The 22,400-nt window shown below is 41.0% G+C and overlaps 3 protein-coding genes across 3 annotated transcripts; 1 reads left to right on the top strand and 2 right to left on the bottom strand.

Annotated features, from left to right (window-relative positions):
* Window positions 1–1,783: 1,783 nt before the first annotated feature.
* LOC135705250 (uncharacterized) lies at window positions 1,784–3,326 on the bottom strand. The gene is made up of 2 exons (XM_065226870.1): window positions 2,480–3,326; window positions 1,784–2,409 (listed from the first exon to the last, which is right to left on the bottom strand). Exons 1-2 carry the CDS (start codon window positions 3,239–3,241, stop codon window positions 1,825–1,827), a joined length of 1,347 nt encoding a protein of 448 aa, XP_065082942.1. The 5' UTR covers window positions 3,242–3,326; the 3' UTR covers window positions 1,784–1,824.
* On the bottom strand, window positions 3,263–14,795 carry Dcps (Decapping enzyme, scavenger). The gene is made up of 3 exons (XM_065226871.1): window positions 14,031–14,795; window positions 13,790–13,935; window positions 3,263–3,883 (listed from the first exon to the last, which is right to left on the bottom strand). Exons 1-3 carry the CDS (start codon window positions 14,602–14,604, stop codon window positions 3,353–3,355), a joined length of 1,251 nt encoding a protein of 416 aa, XP_065082943.1. The 5' UTR covers window positions 14,605–14,795; the 3' UTR covers window positions 3,263–3,352.
* A 3,477-nt stretch (window positions 14,796–18,272) lies between these two features.
* On the top strand, window positions 18,273–21,876 carry Cse1 (chromosome segregation 1). The gene is made up of 6 exons (XM_065226860.1): window positions 18,273–18,556; window positions 18,623–20,426; window positions 20,489–20,580; window positions 20,645–20,951; window positions 21,017–21,184; window positions 21,248–21,876. Exons 1-6 carry the CDS (start codon window positions 18,472–18,474, stop codon window positions 21,708–21,710), a joined length of 2,919 nt encoding a protein of 972 aa, XP_065082932.1. The 5' UTR covers window positions 18,273–18,471; the 3' UTR covers window positions 21,711–21,876.
* The last annotated feature ends 524 nt before the right edge of the window (window positions 21,877–22,400 follow it).

Here is a 22,400-nt window from a genome sequence, read left to right as displayed (position 1 = left end):
AAGCATGCTATCAATTGACATTTGATTGGTTTTTATTAGTTTGAAGCTGGAATGATTTTTCGGCGTTGTGAGTGTGAGTGCGTGAATATGCATGAGAATCTCAAGTGTGAATTTTGTTTGCCGCATTCGCACGCGAGTTTATTCTCGCAGGGAGGCTCAATGATGAGATTTGAGAATGATTTTCCGAACACTGCCTGGGATAGAACCCACGATCTTCTTCTCGGTAATCAAAAACGATCGCCACTAGGTCTTCTTCCCATTTCAAGCTTATTGCTTATCACATATTAGATTGTTGTGTGCTCTCAACTTAGTATTCTAGATGCACTTCCACAGTTTTTAATTGAAAGCTTTCGATGCCTGTACCATTTTTGCATAAATATTATTGTGTGGCAAGTACAATCATACTCTATGCCCAGGGAAGTCGAGAAATTTTCCAACCCGAAAAATTCCTAGACCGGTCCTGAAATTGTGTTCAAATGAAGGGTTTTGATTTAATTCAAAGTTCTTAATGGAGTCTCAACATCTTAAGAAGGTTGAGATGGATTATGAATTAAACAATAATTTAAAAAAAAAAACTAGGATTGGGTTTTCGAACATGTCAAGATCTATGCATGTATATTGTGAAATCCTGAGTGTAAAACAACTATGAGTCATCTCAAATTTCTAAGATTTCTTAACTATTTTCTAAATATTAGATTACTGCCCTTTTCAGCATAGTTGTCCCATTCGTGAAAACAGCAAGCTGAGAAAAACGCTGTTAAAGTTTTTTTTTCTACATTGACTCTTATGGATGGGACAACATAGTTTTGTTATTTTTCGCGACATTTTCTGACCAAAGTAGGAAACTTTTCCTGTTTATTATGAAGTTATGGCACTTGACAATCGATTCCAATGTATAACTCATTTTTGCCAAAAATGATAATGTTATGCCGCATAGGGCAATTTATTACATCAAACACCATTAACGGCTATTAGTGTTCTTTTCCATAAAAAAAACAATAAAGGCCGAAAAATTTGGCAGAGCGGCCGACTCAGCCTTTTGTGAATCGGTCTTTCGTGATTCGGCCTTTCGTAGTAATCCCGTTTTCGATCCTGAATCGATTACACCATATTTTAACCGAAGGTACCACAGCTTTAAAACAGGACTGGTCATAAAGTTTACTGGATTGAATCAAGCTGATGCAATGCTGTATCAACTGATAATGTATTCATTGTAATCAAACTGTCCAACGTGAAAACATTGTTGAATACTGGAAATAGGGAAAATGGCTCTAATGTTGGCCTATGGACCTAAGATTGGACCTATCGCTAAAAATCTGTTATTTATCAATTTTATCTAGGGACGGTACTAATTGATATTTTTGGTCGCTATTGAAAATTTAGTCGATTGCTGAATTTATGTATGGTCCCATATTAGGGGCATTTAGGCCGACATTACATCTATTTCCCCTACCTATTTCACTTCCATCGCTGATTTCTCGGAGATAGATGGGAATCTGTGCTCTGTCCGATGGTGTGTTGTTGATTTGCGTGATTGAGATGTCATAATTTGATAGAAAACGGTGATGAAAGTGAAAAGTGTCATGTGTATAGAATCAAGGTGTTCCAGTATATGGTGCTTGAATGGTTGCTCAATTAAACAGTTGCTATCGCATTGCCAAATTAAGAATATTACTTAAATAGACCCTTCAATGAGATAGAAAAAAAAGTTCAATGCCATCGACTTCTAAACGGGCGTTCTTTCAAGCTCTACCGATAACACACACACACGCACGCACATCAGTTTGACGATCAGGATTTTCTATTCAAGACGAAAAATGTACCTTATGTAATATCCAAGTAGCTCAAATTGAATCCCAAGTTATTCCGATAACACTCGGGCACATAGTCCGAATTGCTGTCTAAGTATCGGATGGCTGTTTTGAACATTTGCTCCGATATTTCGACATTAACTACGTTATAATCCTGCAGCCAAAAGTTGATTATGGGCTGCTGTTCGTACTTTTCATACCTGTACATCACCTTCATCACCCTGTGCCGGTCCAAGTGTATATTGCGATGAGTCTTTCTGATAGGAGTAAATACCTCATCATCCTCGTCCTCGACTTTCTCGTTAACTTCTTGATCATCAGCTTGCTCATCGGATGCGGACGAATCCGCATCCACGCTCTTACGTATTTTGAACACATTCAAATTGGCGTCCATGATTTGCATCAACAGGAAAAACACTTCGCCATCCCGTCCGGGGCGCCGCATTTCGAAGATAAGCTTGAAGATGGGCGGAAGCCCCAAGTGCGAGATGAAGTTGAAGTCATTGACCGTTTTGCGGACTAGATATTGGAATTGTGGTAACGATTGATCTACTCGGAACAAACCATGCGGTACAGGTTTGGGCTCGTTTGGCTCTTCCTGTTTTGAGGGGAAAAAAACAAGACCTTGAGATAAAGGAAGAATATGACACCGCGGAAAAATAACTCACCTCCTTCTGCTGCTGGAATCGCAAGTTTTCGTACCATAATTTGGCACAGCCACTCCGCTTCATCGTTCCCAAAAACTGCAGACATCGTTTGCAATACAGGAATCGTTCCGCTCGTAGGTGAACCTGCTCCAAATGTTTTCTATCTAACAAAGCGTAGAATGGGCCATATAACAGATCCGTCTCTGACGGGGTAAACTTGTTCGGGTGAGGTGCCGCCTTTGATGATGAGGAACAATCTTCACCAGCTGGGTGTGCATGAGTTTGCGTGTCCCCTTCACCGTGCGAATGGAGATGACAGTACCAATCATTACTGTCCATGTGGTCCGAAGGCAACTCGAGTATGCGTTTAAAGCTAATCGATTCCTCCCGTAGAGGATTCCCGCAATTGCTACAAGTTATTTTATAATCCACCGCTACTTGCAGGGCACATTCCAGCTTTAGGTTCGTACAGGCATTGTACTCATTGATTTCCAGCACTTCCGAGTGGAACTTGTTTTCGTTGGTGTTAATCCGAAAGCAAATATAGTTATTCTTGATAAGAAGCGAGCTCAGCGTTTGGGTATGCAGCTTAAAATAATCTCCCAGTCTTATTTCGTACCGTTCGTCATTGTTTTCCGTACTGATGGTGATTCGGTCCGAGTCGAGATCGATTTTGGTCGATTTGATCTCCGCGAAGCGTCGGCTGAAGCAGATGAAAAAATTGGCACTTTGCAACCGCGGTCGCAGCTCGATCAGCAGGCGGTCAATGTTCCCTACAGGCATTTTTATACTGCTTGGTGTAGTTACGGTTTACTGATTGAGTGATTGATTGATTGGTTATGATTGTTATGTCTAAGAAATGCGGCTATAAATACGGTCGATTGATATTGATAACTATTCTAATTTTGCACGTTTGGCTTCGGGTTGCTCGTCAGCCGTCTTCTTAGCTGCCTTCAATTTTACATACAGTTTATCAGTTTCACTAAGCACGCAGGAGAGAGTTACTTTCTGGTAGTAATCCGACACGAGCTCTAAATTTTCGATAATTGTCGTCAGCAGGTGACTCTTCTCGCAGTGAATCCCCGGAGGATCGTGCTTCAGATAGGTGAAATGCACGTGCAAGTGATAGAACGATGGTTGATAATGAACGTAGATTCTCAAATGGTCGGAGTCGATTCCGTACCGTTGTTTGATTGCTCGGGTTCCGCTGTCCTTGAGATTTCTCAACAGTGGTAAATGGTCAGCGGTGAGATCACGCAACGATTTGATTCCCTTCGGGTGAACCAATGCTAGAAGATACAGTTGTTCTACGGTTTTACCGTCCCATTTCAGATCCGGCAGCAGGATGAAACCGGTCTCCTCCGAGGGATCCTCGTATACGATGCGGTCCGTTTCCTTGCGGTGCTCTAGGATGTTGTACAACCACTATGGATGGAATGGAAATAGCAGAGATTAAAATCGATATAAATGCAATTTTGGATCAGCTAATCATAATTATGAACCTGTCAGTGCAGCGTGTAAGTCAACTGGAAGTGATCCTCAAATGATGGTAAGGAATACATCAACGTTGAAGCTTTCTTAAACAATTTCTTAATTAAGATCTCACTCTTTAAAATTTGGTCTAATGACCCATACAGCTCAATAGCGTTCCGCCTAGTGACCATAAAAATATCCCATGACTCAGCTGCTTAGTAAATTTTCAGGCTCTCAAGCTCAGAAAAGTGATGCAAATTGATTGGTCTTAGTACCTATCTCAAAAGTATCATTTACTTTTGGTCAACCAATGCCACTAAGTCCCTTAAGGCCACTAGGCCGAACGCTATTGAGCTGCATTTCATTAGAACGAATGGTAAAGAGTGAGCGATTAAATTAAGAAATTGTATAATAAATTTTTCACTTGATTTAAATGAGATCTAGGAACAAATTAATGGAGATCACGGAGTAAGAAAATGTTTGAACACTCCGTAATCTGCACTAACAAAATTTAAAAAAATGAATTAAGAATTTTTTTAAGATTCTGGAGCGTTGAGATTTGTTAGGAGCGTTAGGCATCATTTTTTTTAATTAGTTAAATATTTATATAAACTTTAAGGTCTCAGACTTAGTAAAAAAAGAATTGGATTTCTTCCAAAATATGGGAATTTATGGGGAGAAGAAAGAAAGTTTTGAATTGAATTCCCGGGTAATTCTTAGAATAATTCCATGGGAATTGTGAAAACAACATCAAGAGAATTCCTACGTGATTCTGAGTAAAATTTTATGGGGACCGTGAGGAGAATAGCAAGTGAATTTTAATAATAATCCCAAGAGAATTTTCGCGAGAATTCATAGATAATTGTTAACAGAATTTATAGGGTTTTCTGAGGATAATTTCAAACGAAAAAGACTCAGGAGGATTCCTGAAGAGAGTTTTCTAATCTAGTCTAGTCTATTCTACGATACTAGGAATCCCGAGGAAAGATTTGATTAAAATTATGAGAATATTTTCAAAGGAATTGAATTCTCAGGACAATATTAAAGTGATACTTTCCAGCGTCCACAAATCATAGGCACTTGCACTGCCACTTCGAGTTTTTCAGAGAGTTAATCTCGGACACTATTGCGATTTCAGGCGTTAAATTTGAATCACTATATTTGCTGTATCGCAGCAAACGATAACGACTCGTTGAACAGTCTTGAAAAATATTTAGATGACTTTAATGATATATTATCGAAAATCCTAGAGTCAACGTAATTATCTAAAATTCTACGAAGTTTCCTAACATTATATGAAGGTTCCTATACTTCCACAAAGCTTCATGAACTTATACTCGATTTCATGAACTGCTTTCCAATCACTTTAACTTATCCGTAGTTTCTTTAATTTATATAAAGTTCTCTGAACTTGTGGATTATTTAGAAAATGTGTAGAAAATTCTGTCTACTCTACGAAGCTCAATGAACTTCTACGATTTATCCATGCCTAATTAAAACTTGCCTAAACTTTAAAGAAATTCACTAAAGTTCTACCAAGTTTACTAAACTTGAACGAATTTCCAATAAATTATAAAATGTCGTCCCGGCGGTACCACGGAGGCCGCGATGGCGGTATTAAACAAGCGGATTGGGAAAACTACGGGGCCACTCTGGAGACTCTACTACTACAGTGGAACCCGGGCAGTATCGAGGACCTCTCGGACGCCATATACGAAGCAGCAACGGCCACCATCCCCAAGACCAGCAGCGTAACGGGGAGAAAAGCGCTCCGCTGGTGGAATGTAGATACGAAGAAGGCAGTCAAAGCCCACAAGAAATCCGTGATGCCAAGCGATCCAGCTGGATGGAGTTCCTGGAAGGGATGAACGCATCGCAATCCTCGGCCGATCTCTGGCAGCGAATCAACGCCCTTAGTGGAAAACGACGCACGACACCACTTCACGTCCAAGTTAATGGTTCCACGGTTACCTACTTCGCCGAGCTCGCAACCATTGACAAGTATGACAACAAATTCAAGCAGAAAACCAAGCCATCGACCGCATCCATCGCAGACTTCATAGTACCCCCCGACACCGCCAGTACCGGTATAAACCAAGCTTTCTCTTGGCAGGAACTGCAGCATGCCCTTCGCTGCAGCTACGGGAAGTCGGCGGGACCCGACAAAATCGGATATTCCCTACTCAAGATGCTACCGGTACCAGGACAGCTACTTCAACAAGCTCTGGCTCACTAACGGGTACCCAGCAGTATGGAAGGAAAGCTTGGTAGTTCCCATCCGGGATAGCCACCCGGGATAGCCACCCGTGAAGTCAGCCGGGATAGCACCCGGGATAGCCGGGATAGCCACCCGTGAAGTCAGCAAGTTCCGTCCAATAGCGCTAACATGTTGTATGACCAAAGTCCTAGAGCGTATAGTCAATCGAAGACTGGTGCAACACCTCGAAGCTGGAAATTTCCTTGATCACCGACAGCACGCTTTCCGACAAGGTTTCGGAACGTCCACCTATTTCGCAACCCTAGGGGAAGTTCTCAAGAACGCCTACGACAGTGCTATCGCTCGACATATCGAAGGCCTTCAACAGAACGTGGACGCCCCTCGTCCTTAAGCAACTAATCGACTGGGGTCTTAACGAACCCATCGTTCACTTCATCCAGAACTTCCGAGTCGCGGGTGTCCCACAAGGATCGGTTATCGCCGTTACCCTGTTCCTCGTGGCGATGAACGGAGTCTTCAGTCAACTACCGAAGAACATATCAAGCATAACTTTTCAAAAGGACGTAAGTCACAAAAATAAACAAATCGAGTTGTTCCCTCTATCCAATTGTAAATTTCATGCTTTACTCTATAGTAATTGCGAAACAAAGTTTAAAAACTTAATCATCTAAGAAAAAATAAATTTAATTACCGCCCTATGTGTTCTTCTTTCACGCTCGCTCAATGTTACTCAAAAGTGAGTAACTTCTACTCAATTTGGTATTTTAGTACAAAATGTCAAAATCTGAGTAACATTGATTTAGCAAAGTGAGTAACTACTACTATGTTTGTTTAAAAACAATGTTTACTCACTTTTGAGTAATCCTGCACAAATTTTACTCACTGTGCTTATGTCAAATGCTTGTGACAAAAGCTTGGACAAAAGTGAAAAATCTCGTCGGTGATGGAACTTCCGATTTCCCATTCATGTTTGTAAATTTAGGAGAAAGAAATGGATCAAATGGCTGCAGGTTAGGATTCGTTCTCTAAGTTAAAAAGGTAAAAAAATAAATCAACTTGAACATTAAAGCACCTAATTAAATCCTTTTAGAAGGTTTTGGTTGCCATCTCCCCGTGAATCAAAGATTTGTTCCAGGATATGTAGCAGAACTAAAATCCCACAATCAACATGATCATTATTTCAATACCAGCAGTGCTGATTTACCACCGTTCCAATACTCCAAATGTGGATCTTTACACACCCGGTTCAAAACATTGAAGCGGCACATCATTATGAACCATCCTCCGGAATTGGAACTGGAACAAGAGGGTTATCTAGAAAATGTGATGGGATGATACATCGGACGTCGTGGACATAATTGAAATGCAGATTCTTTTGTCTTTTAATAAAATTATTTGTTCTATCGTTTTGATTTTTCATATAAATATTATTAATATCATAACAATTTATTACTCATTTTGAAAACGGTAAATTTTACATGAACTGAGTAACATTTACTCAGATATGCTGTTTTACCGCATATCAGAACTGAATACAAGTTACTCTGATTTTGACAAATGCTAGCATTACTCAATAGTGAGTAACTATAGGTTTACTCACTTTAAAGTAGTTCCACTTTTACCGAAAGAGAGTAAATTTTTACTCACTTTTGAGTAACTTTGAAGGAGTGTGTTCAATGTTTTGAAAAAGGTTTAGATACACCCTATTGCCGTCAATATGACGCAACTGTCAAAAATTGAAAATAACACGCAAATGAAAATCGAAAATTTGAATCAGCAGTTGCGTCGTGCTGCTTCCAAATAAATTCAAAATGGATTTTGATGCAAAACAGCTGCTGCTAGGTATGTTTTTGTTAATATTCATGATAAAAACGTAGTTGAACGCAGCCACTCAACTTGACGATCCACAACCAGGGTCACAACAGTTTGCTGTTTCTTCGGCGATTATGGCCCAATTTCCCAGCGTCGGGTACTACGAAGAAGTTGAAACCGTTTCGCTAAACTCGCCGGCAAATGAAATGCCTCCAGAACAGGATCTGAACATACACAATGATGCTTCTCGTTGGTTGACTTTTCCTGCGGAGAAAATTTCCGTTAGCAGTTCAAATCTATTCAACATCATCCGTTTCATTGAACGCAAAACGCGCCCAAACCGTCGTGATAGGAATTCCATGATAATTGTCAATTGACCATGGTGATTCAGCATAATTTCCCTTAGACTATCCTGAAAGGTATAATTCGAACCGGTGCGCACGCCAAGATGATCACCCCTATTCTCGTTTTCGAACGAATCGAATTGTATGAACGTTTCGATTCGTTCGAAAACGAGAATAGGGGTGGATGGTCGCCAAAAAATCTTTCGTCTCGCCGGTCGTTGTCTTCGTGGCAGCCGTCTCAAACAGCTTCGAATACACGTACACCAGCGCTCGCTGTTCCGCTTCCAGCAGCGGAAGGAAACCCATTTCTGCTCTGCTTGTTTGTTTCTGACATGACTTTCTGAGGTGACAGGAAAATTCTCGCGTCACTTTTCAAATAGACCAATGTAACAAATGTAAACAAATCGAGTTAAGCGATACAAACTATTGCTCTTCTATCATTGTATGTGATAAAAAAACATCCATCCTAATTTACTTTCATTTATTTAAAATAATCATTGATCAAAAATTGTCCAATGTACAGTTTGAAATGATGGGTACATGATTGTTACTTCGGTCATTCGGACTGCCTAATATGATTGGTGCTCATTTTCCAAAGGCGGGGCCAATCTAAAGTTAGGTACTATACTCTGAAATCTGTGAAAGGGAATCTAGTATCATGTAGACAAAACGTCCAATGTAACACTGATTGATTATGTCAGTGAGAAAAATCGTCCAATGTAACATGTCCGATGTACAACTCGACTTGTCAAAACGTCCTATGTGGTTTTTTCTATGTTGTAGCATGAAATTCAAAGTAAAATTGTGATTTTTAACGTTTCTTCTGAATTTTCAACGTTATTATACACTGACTACATTAAAAATAGTACTGCAAAATGTATTGTTTTTAAACAGTTAAAATAATAATCTGTCGAACTTCAACTTCGATTTTCTCAAAATGGTGGATATGTTACATTGGTCTATTTGAAAAGTGACGCGAGAATTGTCTTGTCCGGGACTTCTTTGTGTGAGTCGAACAACTCACTACCTGATACAGGATCCCGTTATTTTAATCCTCAGTTATCCTCTTGTTCCAGATAACCTGCTCCTGACTAAGGATCTCCTTCTCCGTACCTCAAAATTACGGATTTCTTTGTGAGAGTTAGCAGACCGACGTATTTCTGCTTCCAAATAAAAACTGGTGTATCTGACGCAAGTGTAAAACGATCTGTCAAATCGACGCATCTCACAAGGTGTTTATAACAACCATGGTACTATAACGACGAATCAATCAAAGTGTATGTGGGAAGTTCAGAACCAAAATGGTGCATCTTTTAATTTTATCAAATTTGCTGTTAATGTATGCAAAAACCCAGCATTGTTCATAATAATCATAAACTACAATCCTGTATGTAACTTTTGGCAGCAACAGATCGTGAAAAATAACAAAAACTTTTAAATAGGATTTAATAATACAGTCTGAATATTGCTACCCCATTTTTCTCATTTCCTGTCAAATGTTACATACGTCCTTTTGAAAAGTTATACTTGATATATGTGTTCGTCAACGCCGACGACATCCTCATCGTCACCACCGGACCCACGCCAGTACGTACAAGGATGAGAGCCCAAGCGGCAATCTCCGCCGTCGCCAGGTGGGCCCACTCAGTAGGCTTTGAATTATCAGCCTCTAAAAGCATCAGGTGCCATGTCTGCCCTTCTCGACACAGTATTAGCGGACCACCGATCAAAATCGACGACCAGTCCATACCGCTGAAGAAGACCATCCGAGTTCTGGGAGTTCTCGTTGACCGATTCCTCAACTTTGAACAGCATTTCAGTGCAGTCAAGAAAAATTGCCGCAGCCGAGTGAATCTCATCCGGACCATTTCCCGACAGAATAGATCGAACAACCGCAGCATCCGTTTTCACGTGGCGAGTGCAATTATCGACAGTCGATGACCTGCATCGCAACGGATAAGCTTTTAGCTACGTTAGCACCAATCTACAACACCTACGTCCAGATTGCATGCATCGACGCAGGCATCCTGCATTTCCGCTTCCGTATAACCGCAACTATCGCAACCAAAGTTTTCATCTCGAAGACACCCGGAAATCAAGGGATCTTCCTCCTCGACGAGGGGAACAGACTCCTCCACACGGTTGCCAACGAAAATCTCTCCCCAGTGGGCAGGGTCAACTGGCATGGAGACAAATGCTGGCAAACACCATCACCGAAAATCGAAAGCCGGATTAAGGGCAGGTTCAAAGCCGGAGACAATTCCGTGGCTATGAAAAGGACTGTAGCTGAAATTTTAGGAGAAAAATACCCCACGCACTGTTACACGGACGCATCTCGCTCTCGAGCCGGGGTCGGTCTAGCCGGAAACATCACACCAACCAGCTGCAGCTTACCGCCGCAATGTTGTCTTCTCTGCTGAAGCTGCTGCCATCTTCATCACTGCTACAACGCTCTCCAACCGACCGATCCTGGTCCTCACGGATTCGCACAGTGTCATACAAGCCCTGACATCCGAGGCCCCGACTCATGAAGTCCGCGCCACCAAACACGGTATTCTGCTGGGTTCCGAGGCACTGTGTAATACCAGGCAACTCTGAAGCTGACTTTCTGGCTGGGACAGGACCATCTGCCCCTCGCTATACTAACGAAGTACCGTTACACGATGTCAAGCGCTGGATCGTGAGCAAAGTACGGGAAACTTGGGACGCAGAGTGGGCCCAAAACCGCTCTCTCTTCATCAGACGGATCAAAGGAATGACGAAGAAATGGACAGAACAGTTGAACCAGCGGGATCAGAAGATAGCGTCGCGTTTGAGGACCGGTCACACCAAGATCTCGCACAATTTCGGTGGAACGCCGTTCCACAGGACTTGCGTCGGTTGTAGAACTCAGCCTCAGTATCAGAGCCTGCGGGAATTCCACGGGCTTCCAAATAGCATACGCGACATGCTGGGTGATAATCCCTCCACACTGGCAGCAGTAATGCGTTTTTTAAAGGATGCTGCATTGTATTTTAAAGTTTAGTCTTTTTTAATTCCTTTCGGCTGTTGGGACATCTCTGCCTGGTGGGGGCCCTCCCGGTTCCCCCGGTGTGAAGCTCTGTCTTATTCAGATTTTAATGTTGTGTAAATGTACGATCGAGCCAGGAACCAATTTTCAGGAACACTGTAAAAACTACTCTGTTGGGGGTCCTCCTTCTGAGGCCCCACCTTTCATGGACGAGATGAACTAGCCTACGACTCAAAATCTCAAAAATAAAGTCTAAAAAAAATGTTCCCTGAACATTAACAAAATTCCCTCAACTTCTAGAGAATTTCCTCAACTTCTACGAACATCCCTGAGCTTGTTCCAATTTCAATTGTTATTATTTTTCAATATCTATTAATTCTACCAAGATCTCAGAACACCCACCTTCTAAAAAGTTAAATAAACTTTTACGAAATTCCCTGAACTTTTACAAAGTTTCCTGAGCTTCTACAAAGTTTGCCGAGATTCTACTGGGGTCCCTGAAGTTTTTTTTTTCAAAAATCGCTGCACTTCTATGAAGTTCCTCGAATTGCTTCGGAATTCGCAACTAAGTTCGCTGCGCTTCGAAGTTTCACGAAGGTTCCAGAACTTTTACGGAATTCCTTGAACTATATCAAGTCCATCAAACAACGAAGTGCCCTGTAATTAAAAGAGGGTCCTCGAACTTTTATGAGGTTCTATCTAATTTAAAAATGTTTTCCTAACTTTTACGAAGTTCCCCAAACTTGTACACAGTTCCCGCAAGCTACAAGGTTCCCAGAGTTTCTACTAAGTTTCTCATTTCCATCACTTTCCAGAATCCTACTAAATTCACAATTTCTCTAAAATTCGCCAAATTTCTACAAAGTTCGATGATGTTCTGCAAAGTTCAGTGAACTTCTACAAAATTGGCTGAACTTCTACCAAATTCGCAAAACTTCAACAAAATTCGCTGCACTTTCATAAAAAAAAAAATTGCAGAACTCCTACGCAGTTTCCTGAATTCGTCTATGAGGTTTTCTAAATGTCTATAAAGGTCCCTGATGTTCCTTGAAGATCTACAACGTTCCCTCAACGTTTACGAAGTTCTCATCAAATCAAATGATGTTCCCTTAGCTAGTCTGTTCTGTCATTCAGTTTTATGAATCACAAATATTTAACACAACAATCCCCTTCAACAACTAGTGGTGAAGATACGTAAAGACATTTCGTCGATCTAGTTGATGATTTTTTCTAAATATACCTGGCGTAACAACCTAGACCCTCTCTCTAGTAATAACATGTCAAAATAGCCTATCTCAAATCCGTTAACAATGACGTCGATAACCATCAATAACAATACACCCACGCAAACTAACTGCCATATCTGGTAGAGCGGAGTTTACTGTATCAGTCGGTGTAGTTAGTTTGCGTAGGCGTGCTACGACACGTGAGAAATGGTATGACGTTTGAAGTCATTGTTTACGTTTCGAGTTATGCCCTTCTGGCTTGTAACTCCACATGATGCAAGAAAAGCAATACTGAATCGCCTCGCAACAGGAAAATCACACTAAATTCGACTCACATAAGTCACGAAGTCACGGTAAAACAGCAAGCAAGATTTCAAATCTTGACTCTTAAGTAATTTGAGCTCACCCCAAAACCTTTATCCTTTATATTCTATAAGAAGACCTATATTAGGTGTCAGGAGCTGACCTATAAGGTCTCTTTAATTAATCTATAAGGTTTGAAGGTGCCCATAAGACATCTTCAGAGTTGTCCTAGGCCCTAGGGAAATGATGGCTTCGGCATTTCTTCACTTACTATTAGTCAGGGAACTAAATGAAGTATTAGAGTATTATTTTTTTGCAAAGCAATGCTCTAGAATATGATGCACCTACATTAAAAAAATTAGTGCTCAAGGACTTCATCTATCTCCCTGACGATAAAAGGCAAAGGTGTGCTGAAGCCCCTCCCTATATGAATTCTACGAAGATGATCCATAACATTCTATATTCGCGTAAGACTTTTTTAATTTGTAATTTGTTATTTATTCGCGACGAGAACCTATCAATTTAGAAACTTTTCTTAATGTAAGGGACTATGATAAAGTATTTTGAACATTATATGATTCCAGTAACCGCTTGCAGTACAATTATCTGAAACGCGATTGACTGACAACTCCCTCCTACTAGCCGCAATCTGCCCACGTATTGACAATTTTCATTACCTCACAGCACATAACACCGAACGAAACAACGCTAGTGCGAATTAAACTCTTCGCTCGTACCTACACGAAAACCAACTCGTGCGTATGATTCATACACATTGCTAAATACCAGCTTCAAGGTTACTGTAATTTGCCTACGTACTGCCTTCCTCTCATGAGTAACATCTGAATGATTGACTTCTCCCCTATGACCATTGACCGCTCGAGAGCTCGAGAGCTGCAGGTCATCAGCCTACATAACACATCTTATCATCAATACCGCACTTACCTCCAAGCTCAGCTGTTCCTGCTCCAAGTGGGGCAACGTCACGCTTCGATAGTCGTGCACCGTCTCCTCTACGAGATATCTCGCGTGTGCTGAATATTTCGAAATATGTTGCTTGCTGGCTGGGTAGATTATGGTCACCTTTAGCTCTAGCAAAACGGAACAAAGAACGGCCGAACAAAGACCAAATATATACTATTAGAGCCACATCGAAATAAAGCTGCATTGCTCACGTGAAACTTACGATTTACTTCCGGATCGGTTACGCACAGAAAATTGCCGTAGATATCGTTGATAAATTCCGTTCTAAGATGAGATTTGGCTGTGAAAAAACTTCTTTCACCAGCTGCTTCTTCTGCAATCGTGGATGAATTATTGGATTCACTTTCTCTTGACGTCGTCGTCGTCGATTTCTCGACGTCTGTGCCTGCTGTCGTCACTTCTCGACACGAGTTATTTCGTAGTTGGGCCTCGGTGAAGGCCGTCTTTTCCAATACAATGATCGCGTAACTGTCGCGAGATAAATTACCGAAATGTCCCAACAACGATACGGTTTTGTGTGTACTGTTGTTGTTCAGAATACGAACTGGTTCAAAGTGTGCCAAATCGTAATTACTGTTGCTACTACTTCCATCCACCACTACTACGGACGACGGTGGGTTAGCTTGCGAAGTGACTGTTGCTGATGCTGTTGTTGCTGCTGACTGACCTTGACGGCGCGATTGCTGCTGCTGTGATTCGACATGGCTGATGCTTTTGCTGCTATTGTTCGTTTCGACGCTATCAGGTTTCTGATGTTTGTTGGCAGCTTCTAGCATGATAAGCACAACGGGTATCAAAGATAATACACTTTTACACTCTTCAATCTTAATTTAATACCAACTTTTTCGCGATTTTATAAGAAATTAAGCAAAACTAAAGCCAAAATTATCCAATAAAACACGGTACCACAAGAAAAAGCGCGTTTTGCCGTCGTCGTCACTCGCATCGCACGCTCGGATTTTCTTCGACTCGGCTGTCAAGCGAATGACAATTTTATTTGACAACTACGTGAGTGGGTACAAGTAGATTTCTAGAGCAATATGTGAAAAGAGCCTATGAGCAGAAGGACCCAGCCCAGTGGCAGGCGCGTACACTGAAACAAAGACCATAGTTAGGAATACTATTTTGCAGAAAACACTTATTTTCAATATAACTACGCTTAATGCCGTTAAATCTACCATGATTTCAGTATAGTTGACTAAAAATATAATCAAATTTACTACCATTCTGTCAAAACTACTATGCTTACTCAAACGGCATAGTAGTTTTGATAGAAAAAATAGTAAAATTAAATGAATTTCGTTTCTGCACAAATCTATTGGTGGGAGTATTTAATTTAAACCATCAATATAGTATTTTTGCCAATAGATTTTGTTTCTGTGTAGGCAACATGTTAAGGCCAGCGCACAATAGATACGTTTTCAGGTTTTTGACAGATAATGCATGGGCTAACTGTCAAAAAACCCGAAAACGTATCTATTGTGCGCCGGCCTTTATACCAACAATCAATACGAAACTAACGCTTTTAAATTGGCTCACCACTTTAGTAGCCTATTGGTCCCAAGCAAACGATTAACGTACCCTATTCTAGTCGAAATTCTAGTACTACGCAATGTTTGCTTTGATTCGCTATGAAAGTTTGACAGATAAAATGAGGGGTTATTGGTTTTTCCTATGTTTCGAGGGGTGAATCGATTAGCTTGGGACCGAAGAGAGTACCAGAGCTGAGCAAAAAAGTTGAGCACGTTATTTCGGGACCTTCTAGTCTTAGAGTTACCTCTATGGTATAAGCATTTGCACATTTCACTAACACCAATAAGCCCTTTGGCCCAGACCTTATATAAACGTCATTGAGTGTCTATAGCCCTAACGTATGTGTTGGTAGATGGGAAAATGTAAACTTTGCGGTAGACGATGGTGGCGACGTCATAAAACTCGAAAGAAAATTTGCGAAATAAGAAGGAAAACGAATCCTAGATATTTTGCATGATGATTTTGCTTGATTATATTATTTTGTAAAGTCGCCGGGAAATATCAGCTGGTGATTTGTTTTTTTTTTATCATAACTCCTTACTTGAAAACAGACAAAAACTCACAAACAGGCTGCTTTTTCATGGTATAAAGTGTGATAATTCAATAATCAATAAATTATCTCAACATTTAGTGGTAGACCATTCAAAAATTTTGGTAACATACATAAATTCTATATTCCTTATAAAAAATCCTATAGAGATTATTGACGTTTAACGCACGCACACTAGCGAGAGCAATGCCGTGTAAAGTTGTTTATTATTTTCCTCTGACTAACCTAAAAAATGTATGAAAGTAGATCTGTCAAAATGAGTTTGACCTCGATTTGTTACACACAAAAAATAATCGTTACTAAAATTAAAAATACCATGGGTAGAATTAAAAGTTTTCGTTGGTTCTTTTTGGTAGAAAGTTCGAAGCATTCATCATAAAAATGTGTAAACTGTCAAATCAAAAGTTTAAGTCTTCGTTAAATTCAAAAGTTGAAGCTTTTGAATCAAATTGTAGAACTGTCAAAAGGAAAACCAATGTTTTTAAAATGAAGTACGAACTGTTTCAGTTCAAAAGGAGTCGTTTTTATTATGACAATATATGTTTTTATCTCAAATTTGAAATATTATCAGATTAATAGTTTTCAAGATTTAAAAAAGTACCCAAACTCATATTTGAATGATTTTTTAAAAATAATGTTTATTCATATATTTTCGAGTATATTTTATAAAAAAAACAACAAAACAAAACAATACATAGTTAAAATGACCATTGCAAATTTTGTCCTAGTCCGAGGAATCAAAGGAAGGTATTCGGTCCAACCTCGGGTCGACGGCAATTTCGGAACTTTCCTCTTGCTTCTATCGTTCAAAACGACGATAACAAAAGTGGAATTAAATGGAAAATACTAATCCTTCTCTCTCTCATTATACAGGTATTCCACTAAGACGCCCACACTCATCAGGAAAAGGAAAGCGGTTATGACGACGAGTGCTTTGGGAAACGTTCCCTTGACAAGGCAATCCCAATACCACTCCATGGAAACGGCATTCATTACGAGGTCTTCCTGCTGGAGCTACTTTATTCTCCATGAGCTGACGATATAGAATCTACAAACACAAAAATACAGCCTTTGAAATACAACCATTGCATACCACAAAAGTGGGACACTCACCATAGAAATATCCAGCAGAATGGTGAAGACAGAAAATCCTTGTCATCAGCACCAGTAAAGGAACGCCACCCACCACGGGAATTGACCACCATCCGAACGACCCGACCACGTACCTACGATGTAAAAACAAATTTAATCGATCCCTCGTTCGATCCTAAGAAAAACGAATTTCCAACTCACCTATCATTTCCTGTTGCAGTGGCAGAATCACCATCGATTGCCACTTATCATCACTGGAGGCAGCATTCGAACACCGATTCCACCGTAAACTTCAATTTTTTTTTTCAAAAATTCAATTTTGGCGGCAAATGAAGTGGGGTTCAGAGATCGGTTCAGTGCTGCCAAAAACATTACTATGAAGAGGTATTTTTGATAGCTGAACAACTTTTATATAAATATAATGCACTTTTAAAATAACAAGTCAGAAGTGAAAAGAAAAACTTTCAAACCAAAGATATAACTTTCATTTTGAAAATTTTCCCAGTTAAAACAACGAAATTTGGGAAACTTTCATTTTGAATATGCATTATTTTTATAGCAACAATTTTTGTTTTTTGTGTGTATGTATTTTCCTCCGATATTTAATAACACGCTCTCACATATCGCACCAATACAACTGTACGTGAAAATTTCTATACAAGCGCCGATCGAAATAAACATTATGACGTCACTACAAGAGTGATTGAGTGAACGAAAGAATCGAATCGTGCGAAGCTGAATGAAAGCCGAGTGAAAAACGAAGTGCACCAATACATTCAGGCCTACAATTTCTCACTTTATATAGACCAGGTTGAGTGTATGTGTCCGACAAAGATATATCATTTGTTTATCACATTGCAGAAATTCATGTGTGGGACACATAAAAATAATAGGTATACCTCGATATAACGTAACTATCACTTTTGACTTCCATCGCCGATTTCTCGCAAACAATCATTCAAACAAGCGAAGTAATAACACCATCGGACAGATGAGATAATCTGCCATCTATTGGTAATATTATTATGTATGATTCAACTGTTATTAGGTAGATATTGACGATGGCAGTCAAAAGTGACAGTTACGATATATTGAGGTATACCTTGAATTTATCTTAGTGTAGAAACTACTCGCTTTTACTTTTCAGTGCATATGTAACTGAATTCAGTGGGTACAACAGCATTCGGCAAATTCAGTGACACCCACAGTGGCGGTAAATTCGCAAAATGTCATTTTTCGTTTCCACGACCAACGGCCGGTTTGTTCTGACCGAGAAAAGAGGCAACCATCGCATTCAGCAGACGCAATAATTTGCATTTTCTGCCATTCTGTGGTTAAGCATTGATTCGATTGCATTTTTGTGCAGTTAAAATAAAAGTAATCGTTCGGAATTACCTTCGCAAATAAGGTTATAGTGGTTCGTCCACACGAAAACCGTGTCCACGAGGTGAAATCTGCGCCGCCAACAATGGAAATCACCGAGAACAATTTCGAGCGTCTCGCCAACTATCTGCAGCAAACATTGAGCCCCGATCCCGAAGTGCGCCGGCCTGGTAAGTGCTATTATTTCGAAAAGGTTATGTTTATGAGTTGTTATTGAAGATGTTTTTGGATTTTAGCGGAGCGTTTTATCGAGAGCATCGAAATTAGTCAAAATTATCCGCTCCTCTGTTTGCACCTGATCGATCGCTCCCAAGTGGATATTACCATCCGGGTGGCAGCTGCAATTGCATTCAAGAATTTTGTCAAGCGCAACTGGGGGTATCACTTGGAGAACGATGGGCCCGATAAGGTGGCTGAATCCGATCGGAACGGTATTAAAACAATGATCGTTCCACTGATGTTGAAATCCCCGTTGTCTATCCAGAAGCAACTCAGCGATGCCGTGAGTATTATAGGAAAGTACGATTTCCCGCTTAAGTGGCCCCAGCTGATGGATGAGATGATCGAGAAGTTTGCCACCGGCGACTTCAACGTTATCAATGGAGTCCTCCAGACGGCTCATTCCCTATTCAAGCGCTATCGGTACGAATTCAAATCGCAAGAACTCTGGGAGGAAATCAAATTCGTGCTAGATAAACTGGCGAAACCGTTAACGGAGTTGTTGCAAGCCACTTTAGGCCTAGCTGAAGCTCATGCCAACAATGAAGAAGCATTGAAGATTATCTACGGGTCGCTTGTGCTGGTGTGTAAGGTGTTCTATTCGTTGAACTCTCAAGATTTGCCGGAGTTCTTCGAGGATAATATGGATACCTGGATGAAGGCATTCCACGGGATGCTAACAATTGACATTCCATGCTTGAAAACATCGGACGATGAAGATGCGGGTGTGTTGGAGCATTTGCGATCGCAGATTTGCGAAAATCTTTGCCTGTATGCTCAGAAATATGACGAAGAATTCGGTCCTTACATGCCACAGTTTGTGACAGCCGTGTGGGAGTTGTTGGTCAATACCGGAATTCAAACCAAATACGACACGTTGGTCTCGAATGCGTTGAATTTCCTGAGCACGGTTGCCGATAGGAATCACTACAGGCATCTGTTTGAAGACCCAAACGTTTTGGCAAGCATCTGTGAGAAAGTCATCATACCCAACATGGACTTCCGGGTGTCGGATGAAGAATTGTTTGAGGATAATCCCGAGGAGTACATCCGACGAGACATTGAGGGATCCGATGTGGAAACAAGACGCCGAGCTGCATGTGATTTGGTGAAAACCCTCTCTCAGAACTTCGAATCTAAGATAATAGAAATTTTCGGGCAATATTTGCAAGTCTTGCTGGCCAAGTACGCCGAAAATCCGGCCAATAATTGGAAGACCAAGGACACCGCAATCTACCTAGTAACTTCAATGGCTTCCAAAGGTCAAACGCAGAAGCTTGGTGTCACTCAAACATCGGAGCTGGTTCCTCTACCTCAATTCACCCAACAGCAAATAATTCCCGAATTGGAGCGAGCCGACGTGAACGAACTTCCGGTACTAAAGGCGGATGCTCTCAAATTTATTATGACCTTCCGAACGATTCTCGGACCGCAAATCATTGTGGCCACGCTGCCACTGGTGGCGAAACACCTCGCCGCAGGGAACGTTGTAGTTCATAGTTATGCCGCTTGTGCAATCGACAAAATCCTCACCATGAAAGGACCGGACAATAAACCAATTGTTACCAAGGAAATCCTAGCTCCGCTGAGTGCTGAATTAATTACTGGTCTGTTTGCTGCTTTCACCGTTCAGGGTTCCAACGAAAATGAATACATCATGAAGTGTATTATGCGAACGTTGAATACACTACAGGAAGCTTCGCTTCCGTTTATGATTGTAGTGCTACCGCGTTTGACGGAGATCCTGACCGTGGTTTCCAGAAATCCTTCTAAGCCACACTTCAACCATTATTTGTTTGAAACGTTGTCGCTCTCGGTTAAGTAGGTTCTAGTCATGGTTGCACCTTTTAGTCCCTTAACCAGGGTTTTTTTTTTTTTCGCAGGCTCGTTTGCAAAGCAGATCCCAATGCGGTCAGTTCGTTCGAAGAGGCTCTGTTTCCAGTATTCCAAGGCATTCTGCAGCAAGACGTTCTCGGTAAATTTCTGCTGAGTTAGGTCGAAATATGCTTATCATATATTTCTTCTTTCCGAAAATTCAGAATTCATGCCCTACGTATTCCAAATGCTGTCGCTGTTCCTGGAGATTCGTGAGGGTAAAAGCGCCATTCCGGACACGTATCTGTCGCTGTTCCCATGTCTGCTGGCGCCAGCCCTGTGGGAGAGACCAGGCAATGTGACACCTTTGATCCGACTACTGTGTTCTTTCGTTCGTCAAGCTTCGCCACAAATTAGCGCCGAAGGCAAGCTGAACGGTGTGCTCGGCGTATTCCAGAAGATGATCGCTTCCAAGAGCAACGACCACGAGGGATTCTACCTGATGCAAAACCTCCTGTTGCACTATCCATCGTAAGTTGCTCAAATAAATCTAACGATTACTCGTGCTAATGAATATTGCTTTCATCACATTTCAGCGAGGAACTAGGACAAAGCATGCGTCAGATATTCTCGTTGCTCTTCCAACGATTGAGTTCCTCCAAAACGACCAAATTTGTGCGAAGTTTCATCGTTTTCCTGTGTTTGTATGCGGCCCGAGTTGGTGCACAAGCTCTCGTACAGCTTATTGATAACATTCAAGCTTCGTAAGCCCTTACTCAAGTTCCTTGCATGTAGTTCATAACAAACTAAAACATTTTTTTCTGTAGAATGTTTGGCATGGTCATCGAACGCATCTTCATTCCCGACATCAACAAAGTTTCCGGCGAACTGGAACAGAAGATTGCTACCGTCGGTATCACCAAGTTGCTGTGTGAAGCTCCGGAACTGCTTTCCGACGCATACGTAAAGTTCTGGCCCCAGTTGCTGCAGACGGTCATCCAGATCTTCGAACTCCCACCGGACGAATCCAACATCGACGGGGATACGTTCATCGAGATCGAAGATGTGCCCGGCTATCAGGCCGCCTATTCACAGCTTAACTTTGCTCAAGCGAAACCCATCGATCCCCTGCCAGAAGTGGCAAATGCCCGTCAGTTCCTGGTGCAGAATCTCGGCAAGCTGGCCCAATCGAATCCAGGTAAGATCGGTGTGCTGGTGGCATCGCTGCCGGTGGCACACCAGGAAGCGCTGCAAAAGTACTGTGCACAAAGTGGGGTGCAAATTGCCTGAATTTCAACACACAATCAATTCACGCGCGCTTGATTTTCGTTTATTGCCACATACACTCTTCTTCACCTATACCTAAATTTTAAGCCAACTGCATTAAACCGTAGGGTATCATCAGTGTTATCGTGTAAGTGAGAGTTTGAATAAAAATGCTAGGTGTTACTTTTTAGCTGGACACGTGTAAGGCTTTCCGAAAGAAAGTTTCCTTGTTTGTGCGGGCTATTGTGAAAAAGCTAGACTATTTTGGATATATTCAGTCAGCGATTGTGCTACTGTTGCGATGTATTGTGAGAAGGTAGTACACACAATTCTCAAACAAATCAACAAACCAAAATATTTTAACTAATGATGTTTGTATTATTCAATGCGATTTTGAGTTATTTCGTCTTTCTGTGTAGGGGCAATGCATCAAATTTGTGCTGAAATTCTGCCATTTTGAACAATGGCTAATTTTTAAAAATAGCGTGTTAGATATTTTTCAATAAATCATAGCAAGAAAATGGGTCATCTAATCTAAATGGTTGTTCTCAATCCCTACCCTGCCATTCATTTGTTACAATTTGTTACACCTAACCTCGAGATAGTCGCGAGTAATCGGCCCCCGCTTTACTGACGTTAGTTATTTTGTTATCTAAACAATGAATATCGGCTCCGCAAAGCTACAGCAAATGAGCCTGGTAAAATAAACGCATT

The sequence above is a fragment of the Ochlerotatus camptorhynchus genome, unplaced genomic scaffold (genome assembly GCF_037179485.1).
Source record: "Ochlerotatus camptorhynchus isolate MF236.1 unplaced genomic scaffold, CSIRO-AGI_Acam_v1.1 ptg000263l, whole genome shotgun sequence".
Taxonomy (NCBI): Eukaryota; Metazoa; Arthropoda; class Insecta; order Diptera; family Culicidae; genus Ochlerotatus; species Ochlerotatus camptorhynchus.
This window is presented reverse-complemented; position numbering and strand designations above follow the sequence as displayed.